This window comes from Talpa occidentalis, unplaced genomic scaffold (genome assembly GCF_014898055.3).
Source record: "Talpa occidentalis isolate TD23 unplaced genomic scaffold, MPIMG_talOcc4v2.1 talOcc4.7, whole genome shotgun sequence".
Classification (NCBI taxonomy): domain Eukaryota; kingdom Metazoa; phylum Chordata; class Mammalia; order Eulipotyphla; family Talpidae; genus Talpa; species Talpa occidentalis.
The window spans coordinates 37,457,992-37,476,372 of record NW_023605083.1 but is presented as its reverse complement, the minus strand read 5'-3'; the positions used below and the strand labels follow the sequence as shown (position 1 = coordinate 37,476,372).

At 40.2% G+C, this 18,381-nt stretch overlaps 1 protein-coding gene across 1 annotated transcript; it reads right to left on the bottom strand.

Moving 5' to 3' along the window:
- Nucleotides 1–9,098: 9,098 nt before the first annotated feature.
- Nucleotides 9,099–9,440, bottom strand: LOC119231361 (acyl-CoA-binding protein-like). The gene has a single exon (XM_037493136.1). It carries the CDS (start codon nucleotides 9,420–9,422, stop codon nucleotides 9,099–9,101), a length of 324 nt encoding a protein of 107 aa, XP_037349033.1. The 5' UTR covers nucleotides 9,423–9,440.
- Nucleotides 9,441–18,381: the final 8,941 nt, after the last annotated feature.

Here is an 18,381-nt window from a genome sequence, read left to right as displayed (position 1 = left end):
CAGATGGCAGCCTTTGAACAATGCATTCTTAATATGTTTCATAATCCAAAGCTTTTTGGAGACGTTTTATATAACTCTTTTATGTTTCCGAATCAGTGATTCAAAGTAAAATATATAATGGGAGCTTTAAAATAAGACTGATGTGGGTTTAACTTATCTGCTACTTTAAGATAGAAGTTTGGGAGAAAACTAGGGTGTAGTTAAGAATACAAAACATGTAAGATTGATGTGGAGGCCATTTGATTTTGAAAATAAACGGTCTCTAAAATTGGCTGAGCCTAGGGTTGAGGTCTGATATGGCATTTATCAGATGAGGTCTTGGGGCATGTTACGTGCATGGAAGGTGTTGAAAAGATGCGTGCTTATTTCCGTCTCCTTAATTTGTCCCCAAGGTTACTAACCCTTGTTCTCATATATACCTGGGAGTAGTACAGGGAACACACACTTCTCCCAGGCATATCCTGGAAAAGTGACATTATTTTATATTTTTCACATTGACATTTGTTGTTAAGGCTCTGATAGTTTGATACTAGAGAAAGCACTGGCAAAGCAAGATGAACAATGCACAGAGAAGGTAAAAGTTGTGTGTGCATTTTCCATGGGCCAGCTCCCCTCAAAACCTTCTCATAAAAGAACCAAGCTTCACCTCCATTCTCCAGCTCTTCCAAAGCAGTCAGTCTCAAAGCTCCAATCTCAAATAGTACCAGAATATTAGAGCTACAAACCGGGGATCCTGACATTTTGGAGGAGTAACAGATCCTAAGAATTTGATGAGAGCTGTGGATCTCTTTCCATGCATTTTCACAAAAACCAACCATCTGTGGATTTTCTAGGATAGAAATTTTCAATTGGCATGTTTCTATCCTTCTCACCCTTCCTCTCTCTGTCTCTCTCCCTTGCCCCCTCCCTCTGTTTGTGTGTCTTTCTCACTCTGCATCCTTCAACCCCCATTATTTCAAATCATCTTTAAAGCTCTTTTCCAAATCACTCACAGAGATTCACTCTGCTACCAAGGGGAGGACATCTGATGCCCTTGGTGATTTGGGGACAGATGGATGTTTGATTAAGACTCTTTAGAAGAGTAATTCTGATGCCCGAATGGTTTGAGACTACAAATTATTGTCATAACACCACGACAAACATGTTCTTATTAAACAGTTCATACATTCCCTAATTTATGCTAAGACAAATATACTTTCAGTATATTAGTGGTATATAATGTGGGTCATTTAAATCTTGTTATACTGTTGTGCATACTCTGATTAACTACAGTGAATATATATTTTGGAATGTTAAAAAAATTTATTTAAAAAAAGTTATAGGTCACAAGAGAATGCAATTAACATTTGGCTATGTGTAATAACCGATGACCTCAAAATGGCTAATTTAACAAGCCATGTCAGTTTTCTATCCCACCAGTGACAGATATGCTGCAAGGCCAAATTATAAGCCTTTAACAGGTTAAGTTGAGCCTGAGGATGACAAGTGAAGGTAATTTGTGTTTTGGATCTGATCTCCCTGTCACTAGATCTAGAAAAGTTGATTTTTTTTTTTTTGTTTGCCTCCAACCTCAATCTCCATTTCTTTCACAGAGATAGCAACTACATTTTGTTCAAAATTGTTTGTCCATAGCAACTTCCTATTTGTATTTACAAATATCTCCCAGCAGTCACTGAGTCCCATGATTTCTCTTGTGTTATGTTGAGGTGGTATGTTATATTAAGTTTTAATATTGAATCATCCTTGAGTTCTGTGAATGACTTACATTCCCAACAAGATAGCACAAGGTTCCCTTCCCTCCAGATCCTCCCCAACTCTTGTTATCTCTTGTCCTTTTGATGTAGCCATCCTAATGTGGTATGAGGTGGTACCACACAAGCTGATATATATGTCTTTGATGATAGGTGACACCGAATACCTTTTCCTATACCTGTTGGCCATTTTTTGGTCTTCTTTGCCCAACTTTTAATTGGATTGTTAGGTCTTTCTGGCATTGATTTGTACGAGTTCTTTATATATTTTGGATATTAACCTTTTGTTAGATAAATGATTTGTAAATACAATTTTCTCCCATTTTTACATTTTTTTAATCTTTTCATTTCCTTGGATCTGTTGATATAATCCAATTGTTTATGTTTGTTGTCTTTGCCTTTGGTGTCAAACCTAAGGTATCATTGCCAATATCATAGGAATCTTATTTATTATGCTTTCTTCTAGGAGTTTTATGATTTCAAATCTTTTTTTAAAGATTTATTTATTTATGCATACAAGAACTGGGGTGTAAGCCAGAGGTGTAGGGGGTATGAGAGGATTCACCAGAGAGAATGGGGAGCAGAACAGGCAGATCCACTGAAATACACTGCTGAGGAGAGCAGTGGGTGAGGCAGAGATGTCTCCTGTGCCATGTGGATTTCTCCCTGGCTGACCGGGGTTTGAACTCGTGCTGCAGTGGCTGTCAATAGCCTGATGATGCTGTCTTGAACCCCTGTGCCACCAGGGAGTCCCTGATTTCAAATCATAAGTTGAAGTCTTTATTCCACTTTAAGTTTATTTTTGTGTATGATATAAGATAGTGGTCAGTTTTATACTTTTGCATGTGATTGTCTAGTTTTCCAACATCATTTGTTGAAGAAACTATCTTTTCCCTATTGTATATTTTTGACTCCTTTGTCATAAATTAATTAACCATATGTGTATGGGTTTATTTCTGGGCCTGCCATTTTGTTCTATTGATCTATGTGTCTGTTTTTATGTTATAACCATACTGTTTTGTATAATTTTGTTTTATTTTATTTTTATTTTTTTTAGAGGCATGTTTTATTTATTTATTTGTTTGTTTGTTTGTTTATACATGCACTGGGTACAGTCAGAAGTGCGGGAGGGTGAGAGAATTCACCAGAGCCAGAGTGGAGAGCAGAGCAGGCAGAAGGACCGAGGTACACTGCTGAGGGGAGCAGCGGGCAGCAGGAGAGGTCTGCGCGCCATGTGGGACCCTCCTCCAGTAGCCGGGGAGCAGCTCGGGATTGAACCGGCGCCGCAGAGGCCGCGGGCAGCTTCGCAACCCAGCGCTCAACCACTGCGCCACCAGGGAGGCCCTGTTTTGTATAGTTTTATATTATAGTTTGAAATCAGGAAGTGTGATGCTTCTATCTTTTTCACTTTCAAGATGGTTTTGGCTATTTAAGGTCTTTTGTGGTTCCACACAAGTTTTAGGATTTTTTTTCCCCCTATTTCTGTAAAAATTGTCATTGACATTTTAATAGTGATTGCATTGAATTGTAGATTACTTTGAGTAGTGTGGACATTTTACAGCATCAATTTTTTTCTAATCTATGAACATGGAATATCTTTCAATTTATTTGTATTTTCAGTTTCTTTCATCAATGTTTTATAGTTTTCAGTGAACAGATCTTTCACCTCCTTGGTTAAATTTCTTTTTTTAATTATTATTATCATTTTTGCTGTAATTTGTATCTTATAACTTTGCTGAATTTCTTTATTCTAATAATTTTTTTTTGCGTGTGTCTTTCTACATATCATAGCATGTCACCTGCAAGTAGAGACAATTTCACTTCTTTTCCAATTTAGATGCCTTTTATTTTTTTCCTAGGAGTTTTGTAGTTTTGTATTTTACATTGAGGCCTATTATCCATGTGAGTTAATTTTTGTGAACGTTAAACCTGATGGGGAATTTTTAAAAAACAAAGTTAGCTTCCTTTTCTCCCACTATATTCCACTTCCCTGATAATGAGACTCTATTATTAAAGAGAATAATTTCAAAGGAAAAGAATACAATGGCTATTAACTAGAGTGTGAGATCTTCAACCCTTCAGTTGTTTTTCTTCCTCTGACAGCTTTCAACTGGGGGCGGGGGTGAGGTGGGGGGTGGGTGGGAAGGGTAGGGTTTGGTTTATGGGAGTCACTGCTTTCCTTGGTATGTATGTACCACAACATTTCTAATGCTAGTGTAACCATCAGCAGAAGCCCCTCACCTCCTGCCCATGCCTGCCTGCCAAGTTCACAGACATCATGGAGTGGGAACAATGTTCAGAAAACCTTGCATTCACCTCTGTATCATAATCCCAAATTCACTTCATGATTTTGGGGGGGAAATGAGCAAAGGCTGTTATCACCCATGCGAAGTATGAAAAATCAATCATTGGTAGAAGGCATGATTGAATTGTCACAATTTGGAAAGAACCTTTCACAGTGTGTGATCTGCCCAGAGGCACTCTCCAAAACACAGCAAAATCCTTCAGGAAAATTTTCATCGTTTTGAAACTGCAGTTTGCATTTCCTGGCTGACCTGCTGAGCACAGTGTTCTGTAAAGATAGAGTTTGCTTTTCAGATACTGGAGATGGGAGGAACACCACAGTGGTGTCTACTTTTTGAGAAAGAGATAGGAACTCATTCTTGAGAATTAGGCTGCCCATGATGGTTATCAGTGAGGACAGAGGGGTCTTTGGTGGCAAGAACAATTTCCATGCTAGCTAGGCTTAGTAAAAGAAAGAGAAGCTGGACCATTTAAAATGAGACCTCCCACACCCTAGGAAATCTGGACTTCAGGGAATGTAGGCATTACATAAATAGTACCGCAGCTCCCTTTATGCCAGGTACCAACCCTGGCAGTGATGCTATAGGCTGGGTGGCTTTAGTTTCACTTTGCTTGAGGAATTTACCATTCAGAGTGGTTACATCACAGATCAAGGGAGAGAGTGGAGGATAGGGCTATCAGAACATAGAACTTGCCCACATGCCCAGATGCCTTCTCCAGTATGGACACATAACATCTCCCTTAAATTGGTTACTAAGCCTTGAATTTCAGTCTGTGTGCTCAAAGGCAAGTTGAGAGTAACCAAGTCTGCTGAGCTGAGTAGAGTAACTCTGGAGGCTAGGGCATGTTATTTGCAAACCTGGACTTCTTCCTTCTGTCCCCTTCCTAAAAACATCCATGTTTCCCAACTGCATACTTCTGTTAAAGATTTATTTATTTTTGCATACAAGAACTGGGGTGTAGGCCAGAGGGGTGTGTGTGTGTGTGTGCATGCACGTGAGAGAGAGAGAGAGAGGATTCACCAGAGACAGAGTGGGGAGCAGAACATGCAGACCTACTGAAACACACTGCTGAGGAGAGCACCAGGCAAGTAAGGAGAGGTCTGCTGGCCATGTGGGTTAGCTCCCTGTCTGGGGATCAAACTCATGCTGCAGAGTGGCTGGCAGTAGCTTGATAGTGCTGAGACTTTGAGCCACCAGGGAGACTCCAGCCAATTGCATACTTCTTTTTTAACCATGTTAGCTGAGAAAGCTGAAAATATCCTTAAAAAATGAGGAACTCTGGGACTTCCCTGGTGGCACAGGGGTTAAAGACTCAGCGCTATCAAGCTACAGCCAGCCACTGCCACGTGAATTCCTCAGCAGTGTATTTCAGTAGATCTGCCTGGTCTCTCCCCACTCTCTGGTGAATCCTCTCATACGCCCCCCAACCTCTGGCCTACACCCCAGTTCTTATATGCATAAATAAATAAATCTTTTAAAAAACAACAACAAGGAGCTCCAGTAAAACCTCTGCTGCCTCTGGACTGGGCCAGGTGAGAGGAAAAGCGTGGGAGAGCCAAGAAGGCCAGCAGGTTTAACTATTTGGATCCCCCTTGCTCTGGCTGTCTTTTCCGTGTGCCTCACTTTCCTTCGTTGTGAAATCAGAGGTTAAAAACCCCAAGAAAGGGCCTCCCCTGATGGCGCAGGCAGTTGAGCCCTGCGCCGTGAAGCTGTCCGCAGCCTCTGCAGCACCGGTTCGATGCCGGCTGGCGAGGGTCCCTCCCGCGCATCTGGCCTGTACCCCGGTTCTTGTATAAATAAATCTTTAAAAGAAAAACAAAGAAGAAAATAAATAGAGCATTAAATAAAGTAAATATTTAGATAAAGTATTTAAATAATACATTCACATAATTTATTTATTTTTTGTGGGACCCTTGCCGGTGGCCGGGGATCGAACCGGCGCTGCAGAGGCTGTGGGCAGCCTCGCAGCCCAGCGTTCAACCGCTGGGCCACCAGGGAAGGCCCAATATTTAAATTTTTTAAGTAAGGTCTTTAAATAAGGTGTTTGACTAAAGTATTTAAAGTGCCCAACACCTGGTCTGGACAGCGGATTGAATTTGGTTTTCTTCGTGTGAGGCGGCACGGCCTGGCCCGCGTAGGCGAAGGCGCCGGGCTGGTGTGGACACGCCCCTGGGCGGGGGAGGAAGTGACTGGGTGAGGGAAGGGGCTCTTGCCCGCCCGCCCGCCTGGGCTGGCCTGTGCCTGGGTGGGAGAGGAAGCTTCCGAAGAGCGCCTCCCCCACCTGTGTTGGGTGCTTTTTGGCTTCCTGGGCCGTTAGTAGGCCAGGAGCCGCCCCTGAGGGACGGGCTGGGTGGGTGTGGGACAGAAGAGACACTGGGACCGTGGCTGTGGGCCCCCAGTGGCTGAGGGCTGAGGAGGTCAGTCCCCGGCCTTCCACCAGGTGCCTGCACGAGATGTGGACCTAGGCGGACTGGTCAGGACCTCGTCAGGGGTTTGCGCCTGACACCAAATAGGGGCGAACCGTCTCTTGTGGGGACCGCCTCACGGCTAGGAAGACGGCTTGGGAGGCTGAGGCCTAGCCTCAGACGATGCTGCTAGTCGCGGGGACCCGGTCGGCTGGATCTGGATGAGAGCGACGTACTGGATGGACTGCCAGGTGAGCAGCTCTCTACCTGCGGTGGGAGTGGGGTCATCTGGGTCAGTGCTTGGCAGCCCAGAGACTGGGCAGTGAGGAAACGGGCTCTGGAGTCGCCAGTCTAAACCTGCTTCCCGTTCCCCGCCCAACCTCCCATCTTCTGTTGAAACACCCGAGTCTTTATTATCCTTAATGACCAAACTTTGGTTTTTTTTTTTTTTTTAGTCTCTCATGTTAAGTCATTCACACGATAGATGACAACCCTCCTAGAAGCTTTGGAGTCAGTGGGTTCGAATCCCCTGTCTACCACTTGGCAGCTGTGTGACACTTAACAAGTTGTTTAACTTCCCTGACCCTCAGTGTTCTCACCTGTGAAAAAGGACACTTGTAATAACGCCCCTTACACTAAATGAAATAATGAGGGGAAAGCGTTTGGTAGATGGTCAACTATAAAACTAGAATGATTATGGCAAGGAATAATTTTCAAAGGAAACTTTCTTGTGGAATTGGTTTAATATATTTATTCATTGAATTTTTGGTTTCTTTTGTAACCTAAGGAACTACACAATAATGAGCAGACTTAAGAAAAGATTCTTTTTGGTATGTTCCAGATATGCCTTCGGGCCAAATTAAACTACCTTGACAAAACCAGTCACTTATAATTCAAAAGAAATTAAAAGAAAAAGAAATGAAAAGAAATGAAAAGAAAAAGGAAATACTTTTGCACCTTCTCTGGAGATAAGAGCTTGCAGTGGTAGTTTCTTTATTTATTAATGAACTACTATGTTTTTAAAGTGGAAAATAATCTAGTAGGTAAAGAGTTTAGGTGAATTTACTTCATAAGGATTTGGAGCAAGTCACCTTCAAGATTAAACTGCCAGTTATTTGGCCATCCTCAGATCAACACCCTAACTTGATTGGTGGGTATGTATGGAAAGTAAATATTTAATTATAAAACCTGTGGTGGGGGCCTCCCTGGTGGCCTAAGGGTTAAGTCTCAGCGCCGTCAATGTGGCAGCCTGAGTTCCATCCCTGGCCAGGGAACTACCCACACATGGTGCAGCAGACCTCTCCTGTCTCACCTGCTGCTCTCCTCAGCAGTATTTTAAGTAGATCCACCTGTTCTGCTCCCCACTCTGTCTCTGGTGAATCATCTCACCCTCTGCCCCACACCTCTGGCCTATACCCCAATTCTTCCATGCAAAGAAGAAAAAACAAAAAGCCTGTGGTTATGATAGTATGCACACTCTGTCCTTTCGTGCTGTTTTTCATGAGTTTTATCTCTGCAAAACTTATCACGCTCCAAAGCAATGAGACTAATAGCAAAGACGGTCAACAGGGCATCCTGTCTCCATCTGTGGCTCAGTTCTTTCTGGATGGGACTACTTCAGACCCATAAATTAATTATGTTTTATACATATTTAACATCTGAAGAGGAGTTTCCAAAAAGAATAACAAAGGTCCTTTGACGGTGAAGAATGTAAGCAGATTCTTTGCTCACAATCACATTTGTAGGTTAGCCTAACAGGACTTTGTTATCATGAAAAGAATTTCTGAATTTTGTTTTGGTGCCTCATCACTGTATTATGGCTTCTAGTTTTTGAGAGGAAAAACTAATTTTTGTCTTTTTAACAGAATTACCTAATTGCTCATTTTCAGCTGTACAATAACCCACATTAAAAATGAACCAAAGGAAATAATTACCATTTGAAGACTGGGAAGAGATAAGTGATCTCATAAGTAGTTTTTGTGCTTGAAGGATTTAATTTTATATCAACAAAAAAGGAAAAACCTTGTAATTTAATCCAGTGTATTTAGTTTTAGACAGTCCTATTGACAGAATTTGTTTAATGTTTTTCTGATGCATTTGGTGCTGAACAAAGGAATTACATTAGCTTTTGTAGTTCATTGTATGATTCCTTGATTTTAGCTTTATTGACTGGTGAGATAAATAAATCATAGTGAGAGATTTTATTATGTACATGTCAAAATTGAACATCTCCGGGGGGCAAAAGTAAGTAGAATGTATGGGAACTGAACAATATAACAAATAAACTTGTGTGTATATGAGTGTGTGTGTGTTTACATGCTCAAGAGGACACATGCATTCATGTATATGGATGTAAGACCCTTCCATGAACTGTCCCAAAGTGGTAAATCTCTAAAGACGGAATGATTAGTGATTACCTATGGCTGCTCCTGAAAGTAGGGAGTGACTACAAAAGGTAAATAGACATGAGGTAGGGGTGAGGAATCTTTTTTTTTTTTTTTAAAGTAACAAATGCACTTTTAATTGACTTACAGATAAAAGCTACTTAAAGGTCTATGACCACTTCAGTCCCTAATCTGTTAGAACTGTATCCTGGCCAGTCTTGAGGAACTGTGTGAACAGGTATTTTCATTATTTCACGTCGCCCACAGTAATAGAAAAGCAAGGCATTGTGACTGGCAGCCCAATCTAATCCCTAATATTCCATATTTTTTCTTTTGTTCTTCTACTTTGGTGATGTAAGCTTTCAGAGCATTGTCCTGGGAAGTCCCTTTCAGCCCATTCCAGCCATCCCACCTGGCTTTGCCTTTGAAGTCCATCATTCCAGGCCGTTCTGTATTTACCTTACCCACAGTTGCTTGTTTGTACTGGCTAAAGATGAACAGCATCTCTCCATCTGTTGGCTTGGTCTTGAGGTTCTTAACTTCCTCAGCTGCTTTGTCAAACTCAGCCTGAGACATGCCAGCTGGATTGCAAAATTCCAGGAAACCTATGGAGGAGGTGAAGAGCAGAAAACAGGTTTAAAGTAAAGGCGACTGGCAGCATGGGCATGAGGAATCTTTTGGAGGTGATGACTACACAGCTCTGTAAATTTACTAAATATCAGTAAGTTGTAAACTTAGAAGAAATAATAGTGCTTTCACAATTGACTATCCATCTGAAAGAAAAGTTCACTTCATCTTCTATCAGTAAGAACAAATCTAGCAACCTAAACTTTATGCCAGGAGTAGAGGAGGGTCCATCCTGGTGGCGCAGGAGTTAAAGTTTCAGTGCTATCAAGCTGTCACCAGCCACTGGGGCATGAGTTTGATCCCTGGCCAGGGAGCTAACTTTCATGGTGCAGCAGACATCTCCTGTTTTGCCGGCCGCTTCCCTCATAGTGTATTTCAGTAGATCTGCCTGTTCTGCTCCTCACTCTGTGTCTGGTGAATCCTCTTACCCCCCGCACTCTGGCCTACATCCCAGTTCTTGTATGCATAAATAAATAAAAAGAGTAAGGAGACCTTAAGATAGGAATCTTAGAAGCTATTAAAAAAACTTATTTGACTATTTAAAATTTAAACCATTTGTATGTCCGAAGATGATATAAACAAAGGCAATAGTCAAATGATGGATTTGGAAAAAAAAAATTGCTACACAAATGACAGTTACAAGGCTAATCTATAATGTATGAAGAGCTCCTACACATTGACAAAAAGCGATAATCCAGTTTAAAAAATGGATGAGAGATGAGCAATACATAAATAAGGAAATAAAATGACCTCCAAGCATGCAACTACTAAAACCCATTAGTAGTTATGGAAATAGGGGTCTCCCTGGTGGCACAAGGGGTTGAGATGCAACCTATGAAGCTGTCCGCAGTCTCTGCAGCATGAGTTCGATCTGCCGGCTGGGATGCAACCCACATGGTGCAGCAGACCTCTCCTGACTCGCCTGTTGCTCCCCTCAGCAGTGTACTTCAGTCAATCTGCCTGTTCTGTTCCCCACTCTGTCTCTGGTGAATCCTCTCACCCCCCACATCTCTGGCCTGTACCCCAGCTCTTGTATGCATAAATTAATAAGTCTTTGAAAAAAATAAAAAAGTATTTATGGAAATACAATGAATAAAAATAAGATTGAACTTTACATCTATCAGAATCTCAAAATTTAAAGAGTAATAGTATCCACCATGAGGTAGCATATAGAATTATCCTTAACTGCTGTAGGCTTTTTAGAAAGCAATTTGGTACTATCCATTAAAAGCATACCATTTACACTCTGATTCAGTAACCCTCTATCCGAGACAATCCTATTTACAACTGTGTCAAAAAAGAATTAAATAGGAATAAAGTTAACACAAGAAAGGAGCCTATGCAAAGAAAACTGTAAGACATTGTTAAAAGAAATAGAAAAAGACACAAAGAAATGGAAAGATACTGCTTGCTTACATATTGGAAGAATTAAATTTGTCAAAATTACCATCTTACCCAAAGCAGTATACCGATTCAGTGAATCCCTTTCAAAGTTTCAAAGGCATTTTTGAAAGAAGTAGAATAAATGTTATTGAAATTCATATGGAACCATGAAAGACTCCAAGTAGCCAAGGCAGTCCTGACAAAAAGATGAAGAATGCTGGCTTCACACAGGAAGACTTCAAACTATATTACAAAGTTATGTTAATCAAAACAGTATGGTACTTTGACAGTATGGTACTGGAGCAAAAACAGACATACAGACCAATGGAATGGAGTTGAGAGCTCAGAAATAAACCCACACCTATGTGTACAATTAATCTGTGACAGAGAAGCCAAGAATATACACTGGAGTAAGGAAAGCCTCTTTAATAAATGGTGTTGGGAATACTGGACAGGCACATGCAAAAGAACAAAGCTCACAATATCTCACATCATACACAAAAATCCACTCAAAATAGACAGAAAACTTGGATGTAAGACCTGAAATCATAAACACATAGAAGAAAACATAGGCTAAACACTGCATAAGATAGGCTTCAGAGAAGTCTATGTGGATTCATTTGCAACAGAAAGGAAACAAATGAATGTAAACAACTGGGGCTACATCAAACAAAAAAGCTCCTGCATAATGAAAGAAACTGTCATTAAAAAAAAAAGACACCTTACTGAGTGGGAGAAAATATTTGCACACCATACATCCAACAAGGGACTGATATCCAGCATCTACAAAACATAAAATAATAACCCAGTAAAAAATGGGCAGAAGAGCTAAATAGACACATCTCCAAATAAGACATGCAAATGGCCAACAAGCACATGAAAAAATGCTCATCATTTATCACCAGGGAAGTGTAAATCAAACCCACAATGATATACCAGCTCACCTGTAAGAATGGCCCACATGAAAAAGATAAGAAACAACAAGTGTCAGCAATGATGTAGAGAAATCCCTCTTGCATTGTTGGTGGGAATGTAGACTGGTCCAACCCCTATGAAAAACAGTATGGAAGTTTCTCCAAATAGTGAAAATATATCAGCCATATGACCCAGGATTATCGCAACCCTATTTACAATAGCCAAGCTATGGAAAACTATCTAAGTGCCCAGAAGATGAATGACTGGATTAGGAAGATGTGATGTCTATACTCAGTGGAATACTGCTCAGATATTAAAAAAGATAAACTCTTGTCATTTGGGACAACATGGATGGAACTGGAGGGGATTATACTAAGTGAAATAAGTCAGAAGGAGAAAGACAAATGCTGAATGATTTCATTCATGTGTGGAATATAAAGAAACAAAATAAAGAAAGAGAAAAACTAAAACGAACCCTAGGTATCTGACTGTAGAATCAAAGCTACCAATGGTGAAGGGGAGGGGGATATAAAGGGGGAAAAGGGACCCAATGGACTATGATGCAGGATTATGGATGCTTTGGAGGTGGGTGTGTGTTGTATCATATGTCTGAAGAGGTGTGAACCTGTACCCCCAAATCATAACGGTGTTGTAAACCATTGTTGCCTCAATAAAAATGATCAAAGAAAAAACAGACAATTTTTACCAGAAAAAAAAAATGGTTCTTATTAGAAGATCCTCCATGACTCTTCCCCTTATATCTCTATGACCAGAATACAGGGGACTTAAGTTTTAAGAGAGGCTGTGAAGATTTTGCTTTGGGCAATCACATACCCAATTAAAATTTTTTATTTTTAGAGAAGCAGCACTCAGGAACTCTACTGAGTTTTGACTGTGTGTGTGTGTGTGTAGGATGGTGGTGGTGGGAGATATGCCTGGAGCACTTTATAGAGTCACTTAAATAGGAATTTTAGAGGAAAAAGTAAATCTAGTTGTTAGCCATTTTCAGCTAGAAGCTTTGATAACTTTAATGAGACAAAACAATCTATTTAAAAAGGAATCCAGGCTAAATAAGCCATGTAGTTCAGGTTTCATTAAAGTGTTAATATAAAATTACTTGAATACATGCTGAAAGGTTGCCATAGTAACAGTCATTTTCATGAAATAATTTTAGATTCTAGATTCTCGAGTGTTGGCCTGCCTTGTTTTTTACCTTAATGCATCTTTAGAGCCCTCTCATCTCCTTAGAGAATAGAACATGGAAAAAGGACCTGTGCCTTACACAGTTCTTTGGCCAAGGGCAACAGAAATCAATTGACTACTTAGGTAAAAACATTTATTTATTAGTAGGACCAAAGGGTGATTCAGAGTTGAAGGAGATGTGGAGGAGCGGATTTCTGAGGGTGAAAATGTGGAGCAACTCTGAGGAAACGGGAAGTCATCATGAGACAGCCCCTGCAAGGGAACCACATAGAACTCTTACCAATTTCAGTTTTGGTCCTTATGTTCAAGTTTCAAATGCTAGGAAGTTTCTGATCTGCCTGATTTTAAAAAAGATGTGTATACACACATTTTCCTTGTAGAGAGAATTCTTGCAGAGATTCTCACAGGGGCTTACAGTCTTTTTCATATGAGAAATTGTAAGCCATCGAGAATAGATTTGGGATGACCATATAAGAAATGCCAGTCTCAAGAAGTAGGAAACACATTGTATTTGAACAATTTCGTTTTTGTCTTGTCTTTCTCTGGAATTTTCTTATTGTCCTCTTCGCTCACCTCCTCTTTCACTCCCCTCTCCTCTTCTTCCCTCCTCGCCTCTCCTCTCCAATGGCCCCCCTCTCTTCCTTCCACAGTTTCATGGTTTTATTAATACAGTATAATATAAATTTGTATTTGGCCAGTGGGGAGCGCCAGTGGCTCAGTGTGTTAGCTTGTGGCACTTAGATATTTGAGCAGTGGGATGTTAGTGGACTTGATGATGGCACGGACTTTACTCCAAAGCTTGGGTTTTAACCTGTCCTTTTGAGTTTTTGCATTGCCATGAATATGATATTACTTGGGTTCTCCACTGGTGCAGAAGAATGAATGGCATAGGAAACAGCGTTCCCCCAACCAACTCAAGCCCATAACATGAGGTTGAGCTGCCTCAGCAGAGCTGTGGACTTAGGTACTTGAAAATAAATTCTTCTTCTTGTATGTTCCTCAGTTTTGGAGGTAACCTGTTAAGCAGCATTTTTGTGGTAATAGTTAACTGGTATACTACTTTTTCAGGGACTGAACTTTCATTCTGGAGTCTGCACCTTAATCTTGTGCATGTTTTACAGAGATTCCTGCAGGATAGAGAGAAAATGCTTGGCAGGAGGTGTCTTGTGGTCTACACCAGGAGTATACTAAATGTATGTTGGTTTCACACACAAATGATCAACGTTAGAAAAATGAAGTAGATTCTGAAAAGCCTTTATAACATAGTATAGTTATCTGAAGTTCTTCCCCAGCTAAGTACATTTTCATTGTAATTCCATTGTGGGTTAGAGTGAAACTCTGGTTAGTATAAGCTTGCCAGGGCTTGATGGACTCTTGACTCTGTTTAATATGGTATTTAGCAGATTTCCAGGCAGAAGTCTTCCAAGGAGAAAGTCACCACATTCCTGGAACTTGTTCTGTGTGTAAGATTGACTCAGAGCTCAAAACTCTAGGTTTTCTTTTCTATAAAAATAAGCATATATGAAGCGTCCCCTTTTTTGTAGCAGCAGGAAGTATATAGAAGAGTGCTCATCTGTCTTCCATGTTTTCCAGGCACTTATACTCCAAGAAGACAGCATGAATTTTATTTTCAAATCATTTTTTTTATGCTTACAAGAAACCCCAAACCTTGCCTTTTATAAAACAGTCAAACGTATGTATTAGACTTTGTAAGCAAAAATTCTCAGTAATCCTACATCTTAGCAATAAGTACTCTCAATTACTTCAGATGTTTCTGTCGATAAATAATCATATATCCATACATGCACATAGATATATTTACAAAAAATGGGATTATGTATAAACATAATTTTGCTGCTTGCTTTTTTCTACCTAATATATTGCAGACCTCCTTCCTTGATATTGATTATTCTAGTTTGTTAATTTTATTCATAGATTGGGCAATTTGTAAAGTTATTCTCTATGAGATAATAATTTTGTTCTCTTTTGTAGGATCATATCCTAAACCAACATAATTATTTATTTGAAACTGCTGAAAACAGTAAAAACTTGGAAGGGAAAAAATGTAAAAAGGATATTGGATGACCAAAGTCAATAGTAGCAAATCTGGGTGATAACAATTAATAATCTTTCCTCAGAAGTGGGTCTCAGGGGCCTCCCCGGTGGTGCAGCAGTTGAGCACTGGGTTGCGAAGCTGCCCGCAACCTCTGCAGCGCTGGTTCGATCCCTGCTGCCTGCGAGGGTCCCACATGGCGCGCAGACCTCTCCTGCCGTGTCCGCTGCTCCCCTCAGCAGTGTGTTTCATCAGTCTGCCTGTTCTGTTCCCTGCTCTGGCTCTGGTGAATTCTCTCACTCTCCTGCGCCTCTGACTGTACCCAGTGCTTGTATAAATAAATAAAATAAATCTTAAAAAAAGAAAAGTGGGTCTCAGTATGAGCCAATTTTTTTGCTTTTACTTTGAACACGATTTTCATACCTTAGTATATAAACCCTTAGTAGAAGCAAGACATCAGAGGGGAGATGAACCTTTGGAAGCGGGTGTGATGACAGCAGCAGGTAGTGGCAGGTGCCATTCCTGTCTGAGGAAGCAATGTGAATCCGCTTCAGACTCCCTTACAGTCAGGGTGGTCTTGAGGCTGAGTTATGTCCCAGCAATGTGAGCAGAAGGGGAGGGCACTTCCTTTAGATCTGGCCCATAAACATCCTCCTCCTCTTGTGTCTGCTGGGAGAAGATGTTCAGGGCAACCTGAAAAGCTGTGTGTTGAAGACGGAAGGGGTCTCATCAAGGACCCCTCAAATGTTTCTGTCCTTTCTCTTTAATCCAGGCTGACTGGACTTTTAAGTAATCAATGAAGTAATTTTTGTTTTGTCTTGCTGCTGACAGACTGGGATTGCTTCCACTCAGCTTCACTTTCTTTTATAGTCACATAGACCTATCCCAGGAAATTTAGCAGTTGCAAGATAAGAATTAACCTAGTACTAACTCTACCTGTTTGTATTTTTTAAAAAGATTTATTTATTTATGCATACAAGTATTGGGGTACAGGCCAGAGGTGTGGGGGGTGAGAGGATTCATCAGAGACAGAGCAGGGAACAGAACAGGCAGACTGACTGAAATACACTGCTGAGGGGAGCAGCGGGCAAGACAGGAGAGGTCTGCTGTGCCATGTGGGTAGCTCCCTGGTCAGGGATCGAACTCGTGCTGCAGAGGCTGTGGATAGCTTCATAGGTTGTGTCTTAACTCCTGCACCACCAGGGACACCCTGTTTGTATTTTTTGTGTGTCAAGTTGTATTGCCACTAAAACATGGTGACAAATGGACCTGGTGATACCTTTCAGCATAGTGTCTTTCTCAGCATCAATGACTGAGGAATAGAATCTGCAGGAAGCATGTTTTTTAAGTTTGGGCATCACAGAATATCAGATTTTGGCCTTGAATGGGATCTCAGTGGGTTTGGGTGAACTTCAGCTCTACAACTCTTGAACTAAACTGGAAACTATTTTATTCAAATCTTCCTTTCTTGTCTTATAGCATAGTTTTGTAATTTTCTCTCAATCTATATCCTCTACATTTCCAAGTTTATTCTTATTGGCTGTTCTTCATATGTAAAGAGATCCTGTTGTTATTGGAGTGGGATTTATATTTTTTCACCTTATTTTTGGCTTTTTGCTAATGTATGGGAAAGTTGGCAATTTGAATTATTTATTTCATGACTAATTCCTTAGTGAATGTTATGATTAGTTCTAATAGTTTAGCAATTGATTTCCTGAAATTTTTAGTTAACCTGTCATGTGATACTTTTTTCTCCCTTATGATATATTTATTTTCTCTGTATTATCTTCTCCCCACCCCCATTTGTCAAAATATTAATAAAAGTTGTAATATTGCACATCCCTGTCTCGATCCTAAAATTTAGGGGCTTTATTTCTTATTTTTCTATTCATCTAATCAGGGATAGGTGAATTTTGTCAAGTGAAGGAAACTGATCCTTAAGTGTAATATTCTATAATGGGTTCCAGGGCATGAAAATTTTCTGTACCTTGAAAGTGTGTTACTTTCAAATTATGTCAACTGAGTATAACTGAAGAAATGGAAGAAAATTACATAAATCCTTTTTTTTTTAAAAAAAACAAATCCTTAGACAAGTGCACTTGATTTAACTAACGGCTCTCCAGCTTCTGACACCCAAGAGAAGATAAGAATTCTCCTAGTACTAAAAATCTTGTTAATTCCTTCCTAGTAGCACAGATAAACCCTTTGTTTAATCTACTGTCTTTAACATACATGAAATATTCTTTAGATAAATTGCATTATTTAAATAGTGGTTCTCTCAAGCTTTGTTCAGTGTTGTAAATCATTCACAGTAAGCTTCCAAGACCTTCCTTAAAGGCAAACTGTTATCAACATTTGTATAAAAACATATGCCTGATTTTGCCTACAATAGTAGGTTAAAAAAGATAAAACAATTCTTGACAGTTTTGCCTCTTGAAACATAAACATGATGCAATAAGCGAAAGAGGTACATGGTCATGGATAACCCCAAACTCATTAAGGTGGTTCAACATCATTTATTTGGTAGATATTACATGGATAGGCACACACTCCTGAGTTTCCTCAACCCTATGCTCTTCCTGGCCTCTTCTCCACATCCCCTGTCCGTTCAGAAATTTGCACATGGAGGAGCCCATTAATTAACTTCCTAGCTCTAAGCTTGAAGGCTGTTGAGGCAACTGGCATTTAGCCATAAGTTTTAAGTTAGGAGAATAAAAGAAATAGAGGCTGGGCTGTTAGATTTCAGAGTGTTTTTCAGTGGACATAGGGGTTGTTGGGGGTCAGGGCAAATTTAAGAATCCTCTCCCCCATCCCCACTCTCACTGGTGTCCTGTGAAGTTCTTCCCAACTCTGTGAGAATACTTTTTTTTAGCCCGGTGTGGGCAGTCAGAGGAACCCCAAGTCAGTGAAGGCTGGTAAAAGCTTGAGTCTCTCCCATCGTTAAAATTCTTCTCACCTACCAGTCTGGTTATTTTCTTTTACATTTGCACAGGACATCTATGGCATGAGTCACTGATTACAAAATAGATTCCCTTTTTTCTCCTAATGGCAGAGTCAAAATTTTGAAATTGCTGTAATTCAGTAAGCTTTAAGAGCGTGATGTTTGAAGCCCCATGCTTTTCTTTTTTGCTACTGTAAACTGCATTTTTTTACTATAAAAAATTAACTGAAATTGTCATTTAATCCAGACATTCTCAGGCTTGAAACAATTGCTCCTGCAGAGCTGTACTCTTCAAATTAGAAATGAAAGGTATAGTTATGCCATAAATGGATGCAGGGGAGAGATCACAAGCATAGATACAACATGCCACTTAACTCTTCAGAGGCTGTGTATTTGTGTTATTATATTTAGTG

Bases quoted from the DNA above. Each gene is read 5' to 3' on its own strand.
- LOC119231361 (XM_037493136.1), bottom strand. From the start codon at position 9,422: ATGTCTCAGGCTGAGTTTGACAAAGCAGCTGAGGAAGTTAAGAACCTC.